General features: G+C 46.1%; 1 protein-coding gene across 1 annotated transcript in view; it reads right to left on the bottom strand.

Moving 5' to 3' along the window:
* LOC127007361 (neural cell adhesion molecule 1-A-like) overlaps window positions 1-19,889 on the bottom strand; it is a 133,964-nt gene that overhangs the window by 72,207 nt on the left and 41,868 nt on the right. The window contains exon 3 of the mRNA XM_050878241.1: window positions 19,175-19,394. Within this exon, the coding sequence (XP_050734198.1) occupies window positions 19,175-19,394 (220 nt within the window). The remainder of the gene's footprint in view (window positions 1-19,174; window positions 19,395-19,889) is intronic.

Here is a 19,889-nt window from a genome sequence, read left to right as displayed (position 1 = left end):
TATTATTAACCGTTCTCCCTCTTTCTTCCGCTCCTACCCGTGATAATTTCCCCCCCCCCCCCCCTCTCTCTCTCTCTCTCTCTCTCTCTCTCTCTCTCTCTCTCTCTCTCTCTCTCTCTCTCTCTCTCTCTCTCTCTCTCTCTCTCTCTCTCTCTCTCTCTCTCTCTCTCTCTCTCTCTCTCTCTCTCTCTCTCTCTCTCTCTCTCTCTCTCTCTCTCTCACACACACACACACACACACACACACACACTAGTTTCCACCTCTTATTTTTTCCCCTTCTCCTCTACAACCTCCTCCTCTTCCTCCTCCTCCTCCTCCTCCTTCTCTTCCTTCTCCTCCAGTTCCTCCTCTTATCATCCTCTCCCTTCTTTTGCTCCTCCCCCTCCTTTTTCTTCTGATCCTCCTCTCCTTTTTCTTCCTCCTCCTCCTCCTCCTCTTCCTTTCCTTCTTCCTCCTCCTCTTCCTCCTCCTCCTCCTTCTCCTCTTCTTCCTGAGGGTTCCATATGTTGTGAACCAAGACTCTCGTTTCTGTTCGCGTCTCTTTGAAACACACACACACACACGACCACTGGAAGGTCTGTCATGCTACCTCTGGAAATTATAACCCCCGACTCAGAGGTGCGATAGAGAGCTATTTTAAACCCTGCTGCTCCGACAGTGACGTGTGTGTGTGTGTGTGTGTGTGTGTGTGTGTGTGTGTGTTCCTGAGTGTGCCAGGTCCTATCTCTTCACTATATAGAAGGAGAGGGAAGGAAGAAGTGAGGTAGAGAGAGAGAGAGAGAGAGAGAGAGAGAGAGAGAGAGAGAGAGAGAGAGAGAGAGAGAGAGAGAGAGAAATTATGAAAGCTGGGACACACATGCAACCTCCTTTTCCTTCATCCCTCCGTCTTTCCCTCCTTCTCTTCCTCCTTTTCTCCCTCCATCTCTTCCTCCCTCTCTCCCTCCCGCCACATCCGTCGCTCCCTCCCGTTTCCTTTGCGGGGGCGGTTTTTCAAGCTTAGAGCCGCGCGGAAGGGAGAGATAGGGGGAACTACACTATTATTGAGGCTGAAACACGATACACTGAAGACGATGGTGGTTTTGGTGGTAGTGATGGTGGTGGTTGTGGTTGTGGTGGTAGTGGTGGTGATGGCGTGCTCTTGTTTTGATGCTAAAGGTTATGGTGTTGTGATATTCTGATGTTGTTATGTTGTTTTCAAGATGGTGGTGGCTGTCGAAGTGGTGGTGGTGGTGGTAGTGGTACTGGTGGTTGCCGTGGTGATGGTAGTGGTGGTTGTCGTGGTGATGGTGGTGTTAGTGGTAGTGGTACTGATGGTTGCCATGGTGATGGTAGTGGTGATGGTGGCGTTATTGGTAGTGCGGGTGGTAGGTAGTGGTGGTTGTCGTGGTGATGGTAGAGACGAAGATATTGAATTAAACTTTTATAATTGTTTTAGCTGCTGTTTTTTTATTGTTAATGTTGTTTTTGTTGTTTACGCGTCGTGGGTTTGATAGGGACGACTGTTTTTTAGTTTTCACTTTTCTTTGTACGTTTTTATATTTTCTTCGTCTTTTTTGTCTTCCTTCTACTCCTTTTTTTGCCATTATCTTCAAAACCATTTTAATCATTGCACTTATTAACGTTTTCCTAGTTATATTTTATTGTTTTTATCTATTTTTCTTCTTTCTTCTTTTTTCTTCTATTCTTCCACCTCCTCCTGCTTCTCCTCCTCTTCTGCTTCCTTCTTTTCCCTCTCTTCTTCTACCTCATTCTCATCCTCCACCACCACCTCCTTCTCCTTATCAACATTCTCGTATTCTTCATTCCTAAGCGATGGAGGCAAAGGACTGAAATATAAAATCACGTCTCAGAGTGTTGTCGTACGGAGAAAGCTAGTTTTAGTCACTTGCTTCTAGACAGTGGTGGTGGTGAGGGGAGAGAGTCGTGGTGATGGCAGTTGTTATGATTATGATTACGATTGTGTTATTGGTGTTTACAGGTGGTGGAGGTGGTGGTGATGTTATGATCTGCAGATGATGTCGTGGTGGTGATGCTGTGGTTAATTGTGGTGATAGTAGTGATGATGGGTAGTTGTATTGGTGCTGATGGTGGTGGTGACGTGTTGATGACTATGGCTGTAGATGATGGTGATGTTTTTGTGACTGTCTGTGGTGGCAGTATTGGAGGTGATGGTGATCGTTACTCGTAATTGAAAGTGTGATAAATGTGACAGCTTCCAGAAATGTAGCAGCAGACACCACTCTGTTCTCCTTGCTGTTGAGAGAGGGAGAGAGAAAGAAGAAAGGGGGGTGAGGGCTGGAGATAGGACTAAGGATATTGTTTTACTAAATGGAAAAAAAGGAAAGAGAAAGAAACGATGAGGAAGAAAGGGAGGGAAGGGAGTGCAGCCGCTTGGGATAAGGAAGCTACTGAGAGAGAGAGAGAGAGAGAGAGAGAGAGGAAAAGGGAGGAAGGAAGAAGAGGGATTACCAACTTAAGATGTCAAGGTGAGGTTAGTAAGTGCTTCAAGTAATCTGCTGCCTGTAAGAAGGAAGGGAAAAAGGAATGGAGGAAAGAAGATAAGATTTGACGGAGAGTGTGTGGGAGATCAGTGGAGGGAAGAAGTGATGGATAGAAAAAGAAGATGAGGAAAAACACCTGCTTGGATGAAACTGGAGGAAGAGAGAGAGAGAGAGAGAGAGAGAGAGAGAGAGAGAGAGAGGAAGGAATAGCAGCATTTTTTCCCCTTCATCCCTGCCACATTTGATATATTACGCCGCGTGATGGGAACTATTAATCCCAATGCTTTCACCAGACCAATGGGAGGAGCAGGAGGCCCAGTGTGTGCGGCCCCGAAGGGAAGACCCGACACACGGACACACGCATACATATACATACATGAATACCTCTTCCAGCGATCCGCTCCCCGTTTTTTTAGATCTCCCCTTCTTTATTATCATCAGGGGCCACTCGCGTATATGTTTATTGATTCAGTTACACACACACACACACACACACACACACACACACACACACACACACACACACACACACTCAAACAAGCAGCACAGAGCATGGCACGTAACCTCATGCATGGATTATACCAGCAAGAACATTTTTTAATATATTCACGAGAGAGAGAGAGAGATCTACACGCAGCATAATAATAATCACCAACGATGGAGAGAAAGTCCCTTAAAACTATAGACTGTGCCGAAAATAAAGCGTCTAATAAAATTCCTTAAAGAACCGCAGCAAAGGAGAAAACCCTAGGAATGCAAATAGGGAGAAGGGGGGGGGGGAGGCATGGAGGAGGGGGGAAGCAAAGAGGGGAGAGAAGGAAGGAGAAAGGGGTATGATATGTGGAGGAAGGAGGGGAGAGATCGATGCTTTCCGGTGGTGGCGGGGCGTCTTGGAGGGAAGGAAGGAAGAGAAGAAGGGTAGGGAAGGGAGGAAAGGAGGGAGAGAATGGAGGAGGCTGGAGGGAGGCAGAACGACCTCCACATAATATAGCAGGCGAAGCATTCTCAAGTGTTCGTTCTTATCTTTTTAGTCACCCTTTGTGATTCCCTTGCCTTCCCTTTGCTTCCCTTGCTTCCCCTGGCTCCTTTGCTCCTTCCCCTCAACCCTTTACTCCTGAAACACGACATCCGACCTCACCGCAGCTTCCCCTTGCGACCTCCTCCTCCTCCTCTTCCTCTTCATTCCTTCCTCTTCCCTTTCTTCCGAATGTGACTTCTTCTTCCTCCATCGTTCCTTCCACCACAACGTGCTTCTTTTTATATACCACGGATTTTTCCTTTTCTTCCTCCTCTTCCTTCTCCTCTCTTCCTTCTCTTTTTCTCTTCCTCCTCCTTTACTTCTTCATCTTTTTCTTGTCCTTTCCTTTCACCTCAACTTTCTCGCCCTTTTTCTGCTTCACGACGTTCTTTTCCTCCCCCTCCTCTTCTTCATCTTCTTCCTTCTCCTCCACTCTTTCCTTCTCGTCCTCTTTCAACGTGACTTTCCTCTCCGTTCGTTTCACTCCAGCGTCGTTTTTTTCTATATCACAAATTTAACCTTTTTTTATATTTTTCATCTCTCTTCTTCCTCCCCTTTTTTCCTTCACCACTACATCCTCCTCCTCTGTTTTCTTCACCGCCCTCTACTATTCCATCTCTTCCAGTGTAATATTCTTTTTCTTTCTCCATTACAACGTCCACCTCATCTTTCAATGCTGCAACTTTCTTCTTTTACTTTTTTCTTTCTTCTCTCTGCTTATTATTTTCCATTTTTAAAAATTTTGTTTCTCTTCTATTTCGAGCTCTCCCTTATTTTTCCTTCACAGAGCAACGTTTCTCTCTGTATCACAAATCTTTCCTCTTTCTCTTTTTCCTTCACTTTCTACGCTTTTTCCTCTGCTTCCATCACAATCTTATACTCAACCCTCTTTCTCCTCTTCTTCCTTTCCCCCCTCAATGTTTCTTCCTTATCGCTCAAACCCCTGCCTCTCCTATTCTTCCCTATTCACTTCTTTCACAGCCTCTCACTCAACTCCATGCTTCCTCTCCCTCCTCCTATTTTAACGTTCTCCCTTCACAACGTCTCCTTCAACTCTTTACTTCCTTTTCTTCTTTTCCTCCACCTCCTTCTGGGCTCCTCTCACTCCCTTCCCCCGCCGCGTTGTGCTGCATTGGACCTTTTCGGGTCTGTGGAAGTCAGTCTTGGCTAAAAGCCGTCCCTTACCCCTTCCTCCCTCCCCCTCCTCCCATCGGCTGACATCAATATTTCACCTTGAGACGACCGCCCTCCCCCATCACTCACCCCCTCCAGGCCCTCAAATTCACCCTTCCTTTGTTGACACGATTACTGGCTGAGACAAAGGGGGGCTCCGGAGTGACATGACCCAGCGCCGCTCCAAGACAGTCCCCAAGCCCTGGCAAGTGTTAACCCTGACGCCAACAGCTCTTGATGCTCAGTGCCGACATTTACTGAGGGCAAGGATGACGAGACTAATCACCCCCTCATTGGCTGTCTCCTTTAACATGCCCTCTGCTACTCCTCCAGCCGTCCTGTGCATCCATAACGTCGTAGGTTATGCCAGACAGTCCTTCACTACTCCCGTCCAAACTCGCACACTCCTCCTCCTGTCCCCTGTCCTCCTGTCGCCAGCCTCTCCGTTCTCACAAACTCCTATTCTTGTCCCTGTCTCCCTGTTGCCAGCCTGTCCGTCACTCCTCCGTCTGTCCCTCCTCACACACTCCTCCTCCTGCCCCCTGTCCTCCTGTCGCCAGCCTGTCCGTCCTCACAAATTCCTATTCTTGTCCAAGTCTCCCTGTTGCCAACCTGTCCGTCACTCCTCCGTCTGTCCCTCCTCACACACTCCTCCTCCTGTCCCCTGTCCTCCTGTCGCCAGCCTGTCCGTCCTCACAAATTCTTATTCTTGTCCCTGTCTCCCTGTTGCCAACCTGTCCGTCACTCCTCCGTCTGTCCCTCCTCATACACTCCTCCTGTCCCCCGTCTCCCTCTTCCCCTGTTCGCCTAATCGTGAATGTCTCTCGTCCTGCAGCCCTTACTCAGCCCTCCCTCACGCCCACCGGCTTACTCCCAGCGTCGGCCTTAGTCCCCCGCTGTAACGGTAACGGCGCCTATTCATCTGCCGCTATTACCTTCCGCGTGAAAAAGGCGTGCGTGCGTGCGTGTAGCCGAAGCTCGATATGTTAATGCCGGCGTACTTATCCCCCGGTGTTAGTCGTCGGTTCGGTACATTCACCTGCATAATCCCGCCATTGCTCTTGCCTCCCGCTGCGATGTCTTTCTCCCTCCCTGCCTAAGTGTCTCCTTGCCGCCTCTCCTGTTTCCCTGTCTCCCTGCCACACGCGCACACACACAAAAAATAGTTAGATAGATAGATAGAGAGGTAGATATTTATTGACCCCAGCCACAGTATTCAGTAAAGAAAGAAGCAACATATTAAACAAATGTATGCGAATAGCCGCGGTCCGTCAAAAACACCCAGATATATAAATTCACAAACATAAGTCCAACACACACACACACACACACACACACACACACACACACACACACACACACACACACACACACGCACACACGCCAGAGACATGGACAGCATCCTCGACACTCCCTCCAACTCAGTGCTGACGGTGGATCGGTGTCGCGGGCGTGTTTGTCGATGATAACACACGGGCCTATAAACCGCTCGACGGAGGTAGAGGAAGGAGGGTTAGGGGGGGGTGGGGGGTGGCGCCGCGTCCCGGGTCGAGGAGGGGCGCAAGAGGCTCCCCTGAAATGTGTCCGACGCACCCTACCGTGACGCACCCAGGAGCAAGAGGCAAAGTAAGTCACTCTGGCCTCCACCACGATTATCGCCCCTCCAGAGTCTCCTCCTGGCCTTGAGTGTCTCGTGATGGTCTCGCGGGTCTCTTCTCGGCCTTGAGAGTCTCTTTCCAGTTTGATAATCATTATTTGAGCCTCAAAAGTTCCTGCTTAGCTTTGAAAACCTGTTCTCGTCCAGGAATCATGTCGGTTTTATAAATGTTTAAGAGGACTGAATCTCCGTGTTGCCTTGACAGTCGCTTCTTGACCCCGAGTCGTCGTCTTTAGGTTTGAGGAGCTTGCATTTGGAGTTATTTCTTTGTTTTCAACTTTGATATTTCTTTCGTTGTGCTACTGCTCTTTCTGGCCCTCGAAAGTCTATTTGGTGCTGTAGTATTTCCACTCTAGTTCTGATGATTTTTATGCCCCAGAAAAATAACATGTTTTAAAAGATATTATAAGTCGTGATAGTTTCTTCTTGTCCTCCCGAGCCTTTGTCTTACAGCAAGGAGTCAGTTTGCGTCGCCATCATTATCATCATCATCATCATCCATTAGTTCACCGCAGGACAAAGGGTTTCCCAAAGTTTTCTACTTCTCTTTGTCTGTTGATGTACTGCTGAATGCAAGTTCCATCGCTTTGGTCTCGTGTAGATATGTCTACCGATATTACCAGTCACTATGCTTCTCGAGTCTGTTTGCTCATTATACTGTTGTTTGATGTCATATTTCCGTTAATGCAGGGACGTGAGAGGACACTATGCAAGTCTTGCTGCTAGCTGTCTACAGGCGGCCGCTGGGGGAAAGCAGGCGGCCATTACGCGTCGGGCCAACTCGGTTAAAAATTTTAGTCCTGCCTCGGTGAGTGATGGCGCTGGATTCCGAGTTATAATTCAAGACACCGGTGCTCTGTGTCACGCATGAGGCATCGTATCTCACGTGGAGGGAACGAGGAGGAGCCCGATGTAGTTAGGAGGAGGGAGAGAGGGATGACGGAGGGAAGAAGGGTACGAGAGAATGAGGATAGGAAAAAAGAGAGGAAAGAGGGAAGTAATAGAGAAGGAGGGAAGGGGAAACGGACTCTACGTATTGTTTGAGGAAAAAAAAGAGGAATGAAGGAAAGGAGGGAAATAACAGAGAAACGGAGGGAGGGGTAAATGGAGTCCATGTATTGTTTGAGGGGCTTAGCTTGGAGGTAGTTAGAGGGATGAGAGGAGAGAGAGAGAAAGAGAGAGAGAGAGAGAGAGAGAGAGAGAGAGAGAGAGAGAGAGAGAGAGAGAGAGAGAGAGAGAGAGAGAGAGAGAGAATTAATGAGTGAGAGTGTGAGTGAGACGAAACTGGAGAGAGAAAGGAGACGGGAGTGAGTGAAGCAAGATAGTCCAAGGAGGGGCGAAGGAACGGAGGCGAGGCGGGGCGTGAGGGGCCAGAGGGAGGAGAGGGAGTCGAGGAAGCAATTTTGTCCCGACACAGTTTCATACTTCTTGAGGACGCGTCTTGCATGTACAGAGGATTAGGCGGGTTTTTGCTCGATCTCTTTCTGTCTCTGAATAGTTCCTGTTAGGTGATTTTCTTTTTCTAAGTTGGATAGATTTTTTTCCTACTCTGTTCTCGTTTTGTTTTTATGGTATGTTTTTCTCCTGGTTCATGCTGTTCTTTTTGTTGTTGCTGTTGTTGTTCAAGTCTCCCTGTGTTTTATTTTTATGAAATATTTAAGATTATTTTCCTACTTTTAATACTAACTAAAAAAATTTTTTTAGTCAGATCCTCAAGTAATGCATTTTTTGTGTGTGTGTCGTTCCAATTAGTGTTTTTAAAATAGTACTCCGTCCACGTGACAGTCAGCTGACGGGGTGACGCAGGGGACGTGGCAGGTCTTCCCGCTGGTTGTGTCGAACTTGATTGGCCGAGAATATGACGACCCTCACCCGCCCAGGCAGCAGGGAACACTTTTTTTTCCGTTTCAAGCAGCAGTAGGCAAGACACGCCCATAAACATTTAGCCAAACACAACAGCGGCGGGGAGGGAGGGAGTGTGCCACGCGACGCCAATTCAGTCAGAGCAACGTGTTCGGAATGAATAAAACGTTCGGCAGGATGAATAATTTGCGGCACGGGCTCCGGGAGCGGCTGTACCGCATCCATATCTCACGACCATCCGACGCCACGGCTGCCGCCCAACAACGGTTACCACTCCTTCCCCGCCACCCTCGAGAGTGATGGCCCCCTCCGTGCACGGCGCCCCGGCCACCACTCCATCAGGAGGACTCGCCACCGCCGCCAGGAGTATTTGGTTCCGGCAAACATGTGGCGCCCCGGTGCTGCGGCGTCCATCTTGCGGAGGTACTTTTGTGAGGCAGCTGAAAATTACGAGTCTTGTGGGTGCGGGGAGGGAGATTTACGGCGCCGGGCATGTATTCTGTTGTTATCTGTGATATTGTTGTTATTAATGTTGGTATTGGTTTTAATGTTCTTGTTTTCATTGTCGATGTTGCTGCTGCTGTTTTCGTCGTTTTCTAGTGCTGGGACGTTGGGAGGCTCATAAATAAGGAAGATATGAACATGTGTTATGTCATTGTTAGTGATTTATGCTGTTATTGACATTGATCCTGTTGCTTTTTCTGTTGTTGCTGCTTTCCGTTGCGTATTTTTCTTTTATATATTGTCGTAAGTATCATTGGCATTATTGTCGTCGATTCTTTTGTCTTCTGTTGCTGTTATTGATGCAGCAGCTGTTTGTTGTTGAGTATTTCGATAGACTGTTGTTTTTTCTCGTTATTGTCTGTGTTGGTTTTGCTATTGTCTGCGTTGTAGTAGTTGAGACGGTTGGGCTGGGGCTGTATTGTACTGTGCTGTGCCCCGGGGCGTTGCTGCAGGCGTTATGTCGTTGATGATGTTCGAGCGCCGCAAACAGGATTGCTGTTTGAAGGTGACCGTCGGGCCCGAAGTGGCACTTAGTAAATTACTCGTCAATTCCGGGCATCGCGAGGTGTTGAGGTGAGGCTGCTGAGCGCCTCATCGGGCCGGGAGACGGACTGGAGCCTCGCCGAATCTTCCCCTTGTCTCTGGAACCACGGCACATGATGGGTTGGGGTGGGGCAGGGTGGAGCGGGGCGGGGCGGGAGGAAGAAGGGACGGGAGAAGGAGAGATACTTCGGCAGACTCACCATTTGGCGGGAGACGGACGCGAAAATTTATGCCTTCCAAAACCGGATTATCTGACTCTCACGAAGCGGGAAACGAAGCTCTTTCTCTTCAGCGTCGTGAGTCTCGCCGATCCGGAGACTTTCCTCGCCGCTGTAAATCATACCTCAACATTACCAGGATCCGCCACGATCTCGAGTTCTCCCCTTGGTCTGGTATCCCTCCTTCTATGGCCTTAAGTTTTACCTAAGACTCCTTGAAACTCTTTCCACGGCCTTGTGAACCGCTACGTATAGAGTCTACCTTTTCCAGAGGCTTTTCCAGACCATGGGCGTCTTGTAATCTTTCTGAGTCTTTCCCACGTCTACAGTCTCTTCATCCCTCTCTCCTGTAAGGTTTTAGTGACGCCGCTGCCTCTCCCACGTCAGTCTCTCGTCGTTGCCGCCTCCCTCCGCTGCCTCGCCCCGTGTCTGCGCCGGAGCTTCAATTATCCGGCAGCGAAAAAGAGGCGCGTGTGCCGGGAAGGAGCAGGAGTTTGGGCGGGCGTTTGGCGCGTCTATAAGCTCACGTTCTTCCTTGCTTTCACACGCGCGGGATTATTACAGCAAAGGCATCAAAAATTGAGGAGAGTTTGCAGGCAGGCGCACACCCACCCACACCCACACACACACACGCACACCTTCCCCCTAGCTGTCCCGTGCAGAGTCAGCCCTCGTCGTAAGTGTCACCAGCAGGCTATCACCTCGTAAATTGAAGGGCACGAGGCAAGTGAAGGGCACGACAGTGTGGAAGTGAGTGAGGTCGACCTTCATACGTATGGATGGGGCGACGGGCAAGACAGACACGCAGAACTAGTCAGACTAAGGAAGGGAAAATAAGAGTGGTGTCAGGAAGGAGAGGCTCAAAGACGGAGAGAGCAGGCGTAATGGTGAGGCAGTGGAAGAATACGAGGGTCGAATTGAAAACCTATTTGGAGGGAGACATGAAGTAGTTGCAGGAGGGGAAGTTGAAGGAAACAGGGGAACAGAAAGGTTGGACAGATCTTGAGTTCAGGCTGGAAGGAGAGAGTTCAAAGTATTAAGGAGCAGGTGTAATGATGTGAGAGAGAGAGAGAGAGAGAGAGAGAGAGAGAGAGAGAGAGAGAGAGAGAGAGAGAGAGAGAGAGAGAGAGAGAGAGAGAGAGAGGGGGGGGGGGCAAAGGGGACAAAGCAGATAATTATGGTGAAATAAAATAAAATAAAGAAAGTAGATGTCAAATTACTAAACTTACTAGTCTGGGAGTACAGTTCTGAAAAAAATATAGGTAGCGGAGGCTGATGGAGTGAGTGATAACAAAGGAAGGTGAGGTGAATTATTAATGTATTTCGTGCGCCGTGAGTGAAAGACGAAAAAGGTGACGGTGGTATTCAGGTAAGGTTAATTTCGAGTACAACATATTGTTTGGTGCGTTTTTTAGCGATGCTGACATTAACCGATGGAACCAGTTTTTTTTTCTTCTTTCCCAGCCTTCCAGATTAATCCCTGACCTTACATGGACTTACTCAGAATCGTACCTCGCTCATCCAGGCATGCCTCCACCTCATATGTCAACAGCCAGTCATTTCATCTACCCAAACACACACACACACACACACACACACACACACACACACACACACACACACACACACACACACACACACACACACACACACACACAGTCAGACATCCTTGTATCCACGCTTCCCTCATCCATCAGTCCATTCACTCACCCCGAACTGTACCCCGCTCATCTAGACATACATCCCCCTCATCCGTCAACAATCAATCATATCACCCACCTAAACACACAAACACCCAGTCAGACATCCTTGTATCTATTATTTCTTCGTCCTTCATCAGTTCATTCACTCACCCGGAATCTACCAGGCTCATCCAGGCATCCGTCCACCTCATAATTATGTCAACAGTCAGTCATCCCATCCACCCGCACACACCGATACCCAGTCAGACATCCTTGTATCTACGCTTCCCTCATCCATCAATCTATCCACTCATCCGGAACTGTGCCTTGCTCTCATCCAGACATCCATTTAACATATCTTTCAACAGACAGCCATTTCATCCACCCGCACAGAGGAGCACACAGTCGGTCATCCTTGTATCTACGCTTCATCAATCCATCAGTCCATCCACGCTGTCATCCACTTCCTGTAGTCAATCATCAATGCAGATGTTCATTTAGTCATCTACCACACACACACGAAACCTCAACCAGTCAACCACTCACCCTCCGTTTACTCACTCAGTTATCTTTCATCCAACCAAAACACCCATCTATCCACCCTCTATTATTTACGCCTCACATCCACCTATCCACCCATCCACATCTTAACCCTCCACGTATCTACCTATCCACCCCTCCTCCCTTCTATCAAACCCACATCCAAGTAAATCAAGTCGCTTCCCGGCCGCCCAGCCACCCATCCTCGCTCCTGGCCAGCTATATATTTGTTTACATCGCGCATCTGTTTATCCGTCTCGCTAACCAACCAGTCGTATAAATAACCACTCACATAGTCGGGCAGCGAACATAACAACAAAACATTTGTAGCTTAATGTCCTGTTCAGAATATGTTTTTATGCGTGTATATGTGTAGGTTTGTATGTATTTACTTGCAGAGGTATATGTTTGTTTTTGTGTATGTGCCCAGTTTGTGTGTGTGTGTGTGTGTGTGTGTGTGTGTGTGTGTGTGTGTGTGTGTGTGTGTGTGTCCGTATCCGTTCATTTTATCAGGAGGACAGCCAGGCGGCACTATCAACTCAACCACCGTGCTTAAACCTTTACCAGCCCGGCAAAACGACAATCAGATTAACAGACAAATACAGAATTTTTTTTTCATTTATTCATCCATAGTTTGCGAAAAAAAACATGAATCAGTGAGTCAGTGAGTCATTTTAGTCCGTCTGTCAGTTAGTATGTTACCCATTTTGTCTGCTACCCGCTGCCTCCCCTAGATGCACATTCTGGGTTTTGGGGTCGAGCATCAGTCAGTCAGGCGATGAATTTGTAGATACGTTTGTCAGTCACTTTACGCTCAATTAGTGAGGTATTAATCTATCGAGAGTGTCGATAATGTTGTTACTGTGATTGTCAATGTGCAATAATATCAATATAATAATTTAAAAAATAATAATAATATGAAAATAATCATATCAGTGATGTTAAAATTCACTAATTAATCAGGCAAACCATTGAACCGAGCAGTCGCTGACCAGGTAGTCGACCAATCAGTCGAAAAGTGGGCTAACCTATTAGCGAGGTACTTCATCAGATGGCGAGCCCAGCAGCCAATCAACTTCAGGACTAGGCAGTAAATCAGCTACACAAAAATTTGTCAGAAATCCAGGCAGTCAGCCTGCATGCCATCCCTCCAACCTAGAAATTAAGTACTGTACTGGCTAGTCAGTCAGCCATCCAATTAACCAGTTAGCAAACTAGCTAGCCAGTCAGAATGAAATAAATATTTTTCACCCACCGAGAGCCTTCAACCAGATAGCCAGCCAACCAACCATCCACACAGATAAGCAACCAGCCAACCAGCTAAGCCAGCAGCCAACCAACCAGCCAGTCAGACACAAAGCCACCACTCAGCAAGTCAGCCATGCAAGGCACAGTAACCTAAACAAACGGGTGTGTCAGCCTCCGCCCAGCATCATCATTTATTACTGCGAGATGATGGAAAAGAAAGGAGGGAGCCAGGAAGGAGGAAGGGGCAGGGAGGAGGCAAAGGTGGGGGGATAGAAGGAAAGGAGAATGAGGATAGAATGAAGGACAGCGACGAGGGGAGTGAAGGAGGAGGAAAAGGAGGGGGAGAAGGAGCTTAAAGAGGAGTACAAAGGGATCAGAAGGAACTCGAAGTCGTGGAAAATATTTTAAGACTTTTTATGGTGCCGCTGAGAGAGAGAGAGAGAGAGAGAGAGAGAGAGAGAGAGAGAGAGAGAGAGAGAGAGAGAGAGAGAGAGAGAGAGAGAGAGAGAGAGAGAGAGAGAGAGAGAGAGAGAGAGAGAGAGACCATAATACCAAGCACTTTCATAAATAAAGGTTCTTCTTGGATCAAAAATCAGATTCAATTATCTTTGACGGCAACACAAAACAGGCCATCCTTCATGAGTCCTCCTCCTCCATCTCCTCCTCCTCCTCCTCCTCCTCCTCCTCCTCCTCCTCCTCCTCCTCCTCCTCCAACCTTCTCTTCTTTCTTCCCTCTCCTTTTTATTCGACCCCCAACCATCATCTCCTTTTTCTCCAACCTCCTCCACCTTTTCATCGCCCTCCTCTTCCTCCTTTTGCACTTCCTCCTCCTTATTCTTCCAGTCATCCTGCCCATCGTGCGTCTCCTCCTCCTTCTCCTCATGAATCTGCACTTTTATCAGTATTTATGTTCCTTTCTCTCCTTCCCCTCACCTCTTATTCTTTCTTCTTCCCTCACATCTCACCCCTCTCCCCTCCCTCTCTTTACTCCCCTCTTCTCTCTCTCCCTCTAGTCCTTGCTGCCTCCCTCTCTGCACTCCCCCTCCATCTCGAATCCTCTCCCCCCCTCCCCCCGCTTTCCCCTCCTTTTCCTCTCCATTATTGAATTACACTTTGTAAGAACTGTCTGATTTCCTCTTCCTCTTCAAACTATTCCATTCTTTTTGCGCACCGTTTTTTCTCTTTCTCCTATTTTTGGGGTCTTTATGGCTCCTTTTTTTCTTTTCCTATACTCTGTTTCTATTTTACTTCTCCTTTTTAGTTTTCTCATTTATCGTTACAACAATCGCTATCAAAGCCTTTCTCATTCTTTCCCTTTTTTATTCCTTCTCTTTCTTTCTTTCTTTCCTTCTTTCAGTATTTATATTTACATTTTTTTCCTTTCTTTCCTTATGTTCTTATTTTTGTCATCGTCTACTTCTTTATCTTTATCTTCATAACCTTACTCTTATTATTATTATTATTATTATTATTATTATTATTATTATTATTATTATTATTATTATTATTATTATTATTATTATTATTATTATTATTATTATTATGTTACTACTACTGCTACTGTTATAATTAATCTATTTTTTCCTTATCTTCCTTCTTTATTATTTTCTCTCTTCTCATAGTGTTATTGTTCTTGCAATATCTTTCTTTTTTTCTGGTTCCTTTTTTTTCTTTCCCCGTTTGTCCATTTTTTTTCTTTTGTCGTCTGAACTGTATACCCTTATATTTGTTTCTTTCTTTTTTTCTTTCGTTCTTTCTATATTTTCTCTTAGTCCATATTTCTCTCAAAATCTTTTCTGTGTTCGTTTTTTTATGCAGCGCGTTTTTTTTCCTCTCCTTCGGATATTTCCTTCTTCCCTCTTCATATTTTTGTTTTTCTTCTCCCCTTGTCCTATTTTTATGAAGCCTGTCCTTTTCTTCTCTCACAGACCCTTTTTTCCAACATGTCTTGGCTAGCTCTTCCTCTTGTGTCCTTTATCGACTGCTGTGCCGTAAAAAAAATCCACTCCCCCAAAAAGACTCAGACAGAGGCCACTCCTGAGCGAAGCCCGGGTGAACTTGTGTGGGTTTTGTGTGTGTCTGAGCGATCCTGAAGGTTGTGCTGGTATTGGAGGAAGAGTTACTTGCTGGGGCGTGGAAGTGTGGGACTAAGAGGTTTAGGAGAACGGGGAAAGGAGATGCTTCTAAGAGATCACCAGATTTAGAATGAGAGGAAAGAATGAAGGAATAAAGGAAGAATGACGGTGTAGTTGGTGTAGAGGAGTTATACGGGGAGGTTTACGGGGAAAAAGTTCTAAGCTTCATAGAGATTATTAGAAATGCTAGAATAAGGGATAGGAAAGAGGGAGAAAGGATGGGTGACAGCTTTAGTGTGAGGTAGAGAGAAAGGGAGCGAGGAAAGGTTTAATAATGAGCATCAGTAAAGTTAGGAATTGAAACAAATGAAGGAAACAGAGATTATGTAAAATATATATTTAATGTAGTGTAGAAGAAAAAGGAATAGAAGAGTTTTGAATGTGTGATGAAATATGAATACATTTTATGGACAGTGTTGTGGCAGGCATCATGTTTGTAAAAGAGGAGCAAAGAAATGGTTGAAATAAGATAAATTGTAAATGGTTAAAATGTATATTTAGTGTAATCGCAACTTGGATATATTATTTATTTGTTGGGAGTGCAAAACCTATCCTTGGAAGATAAGAAAATAAAGAAAAGTTCACATTGAGCAGAAATAAAAATACGATAGATAATCAAGATGCAAAGCTTACAAAGTTTTGAGGATGTTCGTATATATATATATATATATATATATATATATATATATATATATATATATATATATATATATATATATATATATATATATATATTTTTTTTTTTTTTTCAGGTGAGATAAATGATTCCGTCTGAGTAAGTCCGTGGAGATTGAGTCTAAGGAGCGCGGCTCCGGAGAAGGTAAGAAGGGTGGGATGACAAGGTGGTGGGGCTGGGTACGTATGTGTGTTGATGGGAGGGTGGGTGGGTGGGTGGATCAGTGGCTGGGAGGGGGAGTGGGAGCTGTTGAGGTGTGAGTGGGGGGAGGGCGAGAGTTTCCTGAAGGTGCAGGTGGAGTGTGATTGTGAGATACCGTTCAGGGACGTTGCAAGGTAGCAGGAACGAGGCGAGGGGGAGGGGGCGAAGGATAGCACGGGTAGGGGGTGACGCTGAGGAGGGAACGGGCGAGTTGAGGGCAAAGTTTGTGGTGTTAGAAGTTCATCATATATATGCCGTGGAAGTTAAAATTTGTCGTGCCAGGATTGAGAAGTAAAAATCGTTTGAAGTTGTGTGAAGGGAAAAAGGAATATGTATTTGAATTTATTATATAAGGGGGGAAAAGTGTGTGTGTGTGTGTGTGTGTGTGTGTGTGTGTGTGTGTGTGTGTGTGTGTGTTATAAAGACCGACTAATTAGAAAAACAATAATGGGAATTTGATGTTGTTACTGTTTGGTGAAATAGAGTTTGGGGGAGGCAGTGAGAGGAAGGCTGAGGATGATATGGAAGAAGTAAAGAGGGAAATGTGTTGGTGAGGAAGAGAGCGTAGGGAAAGAAATGAGTGGGAAGAAGGGGAAAAAGAAGATAGCGTGGATAAGAAGATTTGAAAAGTGTGTATGAAGGAGACAGAATAACGAGGTGAGGTAAAGACAGAAAAAAAAGAGAGGCAGGCAAGAAATAAAACAAACAAGAAGCGGAATTATAAGAATAGCTTAGAGGAAAGAAATGAGAAAAACAAAAAGACGCAAAATCGATAAATGGAGGGGAAGAGAGGAGACGGGGATGCTGAGTGAATGAAAGGCGAAGACAAAGAAGGAAACAAACAAGGAAACAAAAAGCTGGAGGGGAGGGGAGGAGAGGGGAATGTGGAGGAAGAGGAGAGAAGGAAGTGGCTCCATCTTATCTCGGCCACAACATAAAGCCCTGGCGATGGGGGTATAAAGTTTGGAGGGATGATGGCGGCACGGAGGAAGAAGGTAAATCTGATCTGAAGGCGGAGGGCATCTCGGTAACGAATTTAGGGACGAAGAGTAAAGTAAATTTTGATCAGTGACGTATATATAAAAAGGCGGTTGTCGGAGAGTGAGCACGGGAAGAGGGATGGCGGGGAAAGAGGAAGCCGAAAAAAGGGATGGAAAGGAAAAATGATTTAAACTACACGTCATATTGGAAGGGAGTGGGAGCTAAGTTCTAAAATACGAATTGCAGCATATATTGAAACGGCTGTTGATGGTTGAATAAGAAAAGAGGAATTACTAGAAAAAAAAGCTAATGACAAAGGGTGGAAAATAACATTAGCTACATAGGAAGGGTGATAGCCATTGACGTTTACCTGTGTGGAATATACTTGAAAAGGCGGATGTTTGTGAATAGCCAATGAGGAAAATGACAGCGTAAGGAGACGAAGCGGTGAAGTGAAGGCTGAAAAAGAGGCTGAGTATCATATATTTGGGAAAGCACTTAGACTTGTTGCGCTGACTAAACGAAACTTTCCATCTTACAGTTACCGTTCTGAAATAAAGACTGTGACATATGAAAGTTTGGTTCTTGAAGGCTGAGTAATGAAATATGGATAGCAGGAAGAAAGGAAGTAGGAAAAGCGTCGAGAAGATGGTAACAAAAGAGATTGAAATATATGGTACTGAGGAACGAATTTAGATCTAGCCGTATGAACAAGTGCTATTTAGTAAAGCAAGATAAGGGTTAAGATATTGGAAACTATCATTAAACTACCATTTAGTAAGGGAATATAAAAAGAAAACCGTAAAAAACGTGTAAAATTTGTGAAAACAGTTATCTGATCATTAAGAAATTGGGCCAGTGACAGTAGGTAAGACAAAGAAAGTGAAGAAAATAATGAGGAAAGTGGAAGATAGCGGAGTGGAAACATACAAGAATCTTTCCAATAAAATCAAGACTTGGGGAAAAAAATCTGCAAACTTGGGGATTTAATTAGGGAAAGACAACATTTCAGAGCGTGTCTCCTCCTTACCCGCCTCCCTTTTTTTCCAAAACTATTGCTCCTCCTTTATTTTTCTTTCTTCTCTCTCTTCCCTCATTTATCCAAACCCACATCGTTTCCTTCCCTCACTCCCTCCCCATAACCCCCTCCTTTTTTCCCCATTTTCAGTTTTTATCCACATATTTCCTTTCCCGACTAGTCTACCTCCCTTCTTTCCTCTTCTTCCGTCCCTCTCATCTTCCTCCCCAAACCGCATCCATCCCCTATTACGTCCCTTCATCCCTCTCGCTTCCTCCCTTCTTTCCCTACTACCTTCCCTATTTCCCTTTTTCTCTCCCCCTTTTTATCACTCTACACCGGGACACAGAGGCTCGGTGCTCACGCTCACACTTTGCCGGTGGTATTGAGGCGGCCCCGAGCGTTGCCGAGTAGCTGCTGACGATGATAGTCAAACACCTAATCATTCTTCTGGTCAAGGCCGGAGCGACACATATACACAAGGATGTAAAGTTTTTGCACCACTAGAGGAGCAATATAATCTGGGTTGCAAGGTTAAGCTATTATGTAGAAAGCCAACCCTACGTATATGATCACGCCTTTGAGGGACAGACAACGTGATGAAATACCCTGGACAAGCCGGAGGCCAAGGATGCTGTGTCAGACTCGTTGAAGAGGAAAAAATGAACAAAGGAGGAGAGGAGCACATCCTTCCTGTTCCCGAGGAAGGATCGTGTGCCCGTAAAGGGATAAGGGAAGGAAGGGAAACTTGTGTAAGCTGAAAATTGAAACTGTTATGGAAGTGGAGATATATTGAAGTTTAAAGAAAAAGACGAATGGAACAACTTTTGACGGAAACCAAAGAGTCGCAGATCCTAGAGTTGCATCTGAAAATAGCGCATCATTCCAGAGAATAACATTGATTCCAACGCAAACATACAAGGTGTTATGCGTCCCGCACCTATGAAAACAGCCTCGTTAGCAGAATTTCTCTTAGAGAACAAGGATACAACGACATAAATCAGAGACCTAAAATTTTCTGCTGATAATAACATAACATTTTATAGACAATTACAGAAGAGGACAACTAAAACGTACACCAAACAGACTTGAGAGTTTCGGCTGATATTGGCACAACATATCACAAAGAGTTGCAGAAGAGAACGGCTACAAAACGCCCATCTCAAGGATACCTCCCAAAACTCATTAAAAACACAGAGCCCCTTCCAACACTCACCGACCACCGTGAGCCTGTAGTACTTCCTGAGGCTGACGGGCGTGTTGAGGGAGCACATGTACTTCCCCGCGTCCGCCTCCGTCACGTCCTTGATGGTGAGGATCCACGCCTCGTCGCCCGCCAGCGTGAGCGAGTGGTGCACTGCGATGCGGGGGTTCTCCGTGAAAAGATCGTCCCCCATGGCAAACACGATACCCTTCTTCATGTCCAGCCACGCCGTCTGGTCGAGGGAAGAAAGAGGAGAGGGGTTGAAAATGGCCATGTTTACTGTTTGTTTCTTTATATCCTTTTTCGGCGTCTGGTCAAGGGAAGAAATGGGAAAGGGGGCAAAAATGGCCATGGTCTCTGTTTGTTTCGTTATATCCAGCCAAATCTACGGCGTCTGGTCAGGGGAGGGAAGAGGGGAGTGGGTAAGAATGGGCATGTGCTCTGTCTGGTCCATCCTCTCCTGCTGCGCCGTTTGTTAGATAGGAAATGAGTAAGAGCTCCCATGCATACTGTTTTTTTTTATAGGGGAAAGGGTCCATGGCGAAGGTCTATATGGGAGTAAGAGTAAAAGAGGAGTACTTGTGTGTTTGGGTGCGTTTAGTAAATGTTGGTGCGCTGTGCTGGGAGTGAGGGAGAGGCCAGAGAAGCAGCGGAGCCAGGAGGTCAGGAAATAAAGCGCCATAATACGTGTGGCGGAAGTGAGGTGGGCTTGTGGGGGTGGTGGATG

The sequence above is a fragment of the Eriocheir sinensis genome, chromosome 35, assembly GCF_024679095.1.
Source record: "Eriocheir sinensis breed Jianghai 21 chromosome 35, ASM2467909v1, whole genome shotgun sequence".
Classification (NCBI taxonomy): Eukaryota; Metazoa; Arthropoda; class Malacostraca; order Decapoda; family Varunidae; genus Eriocheir; species Eriocheir sinensis.
Note: the sequence above shows the minus strand (reverse complement) of the source record. Positions and strands in the feature narration are given on the sequence as shown.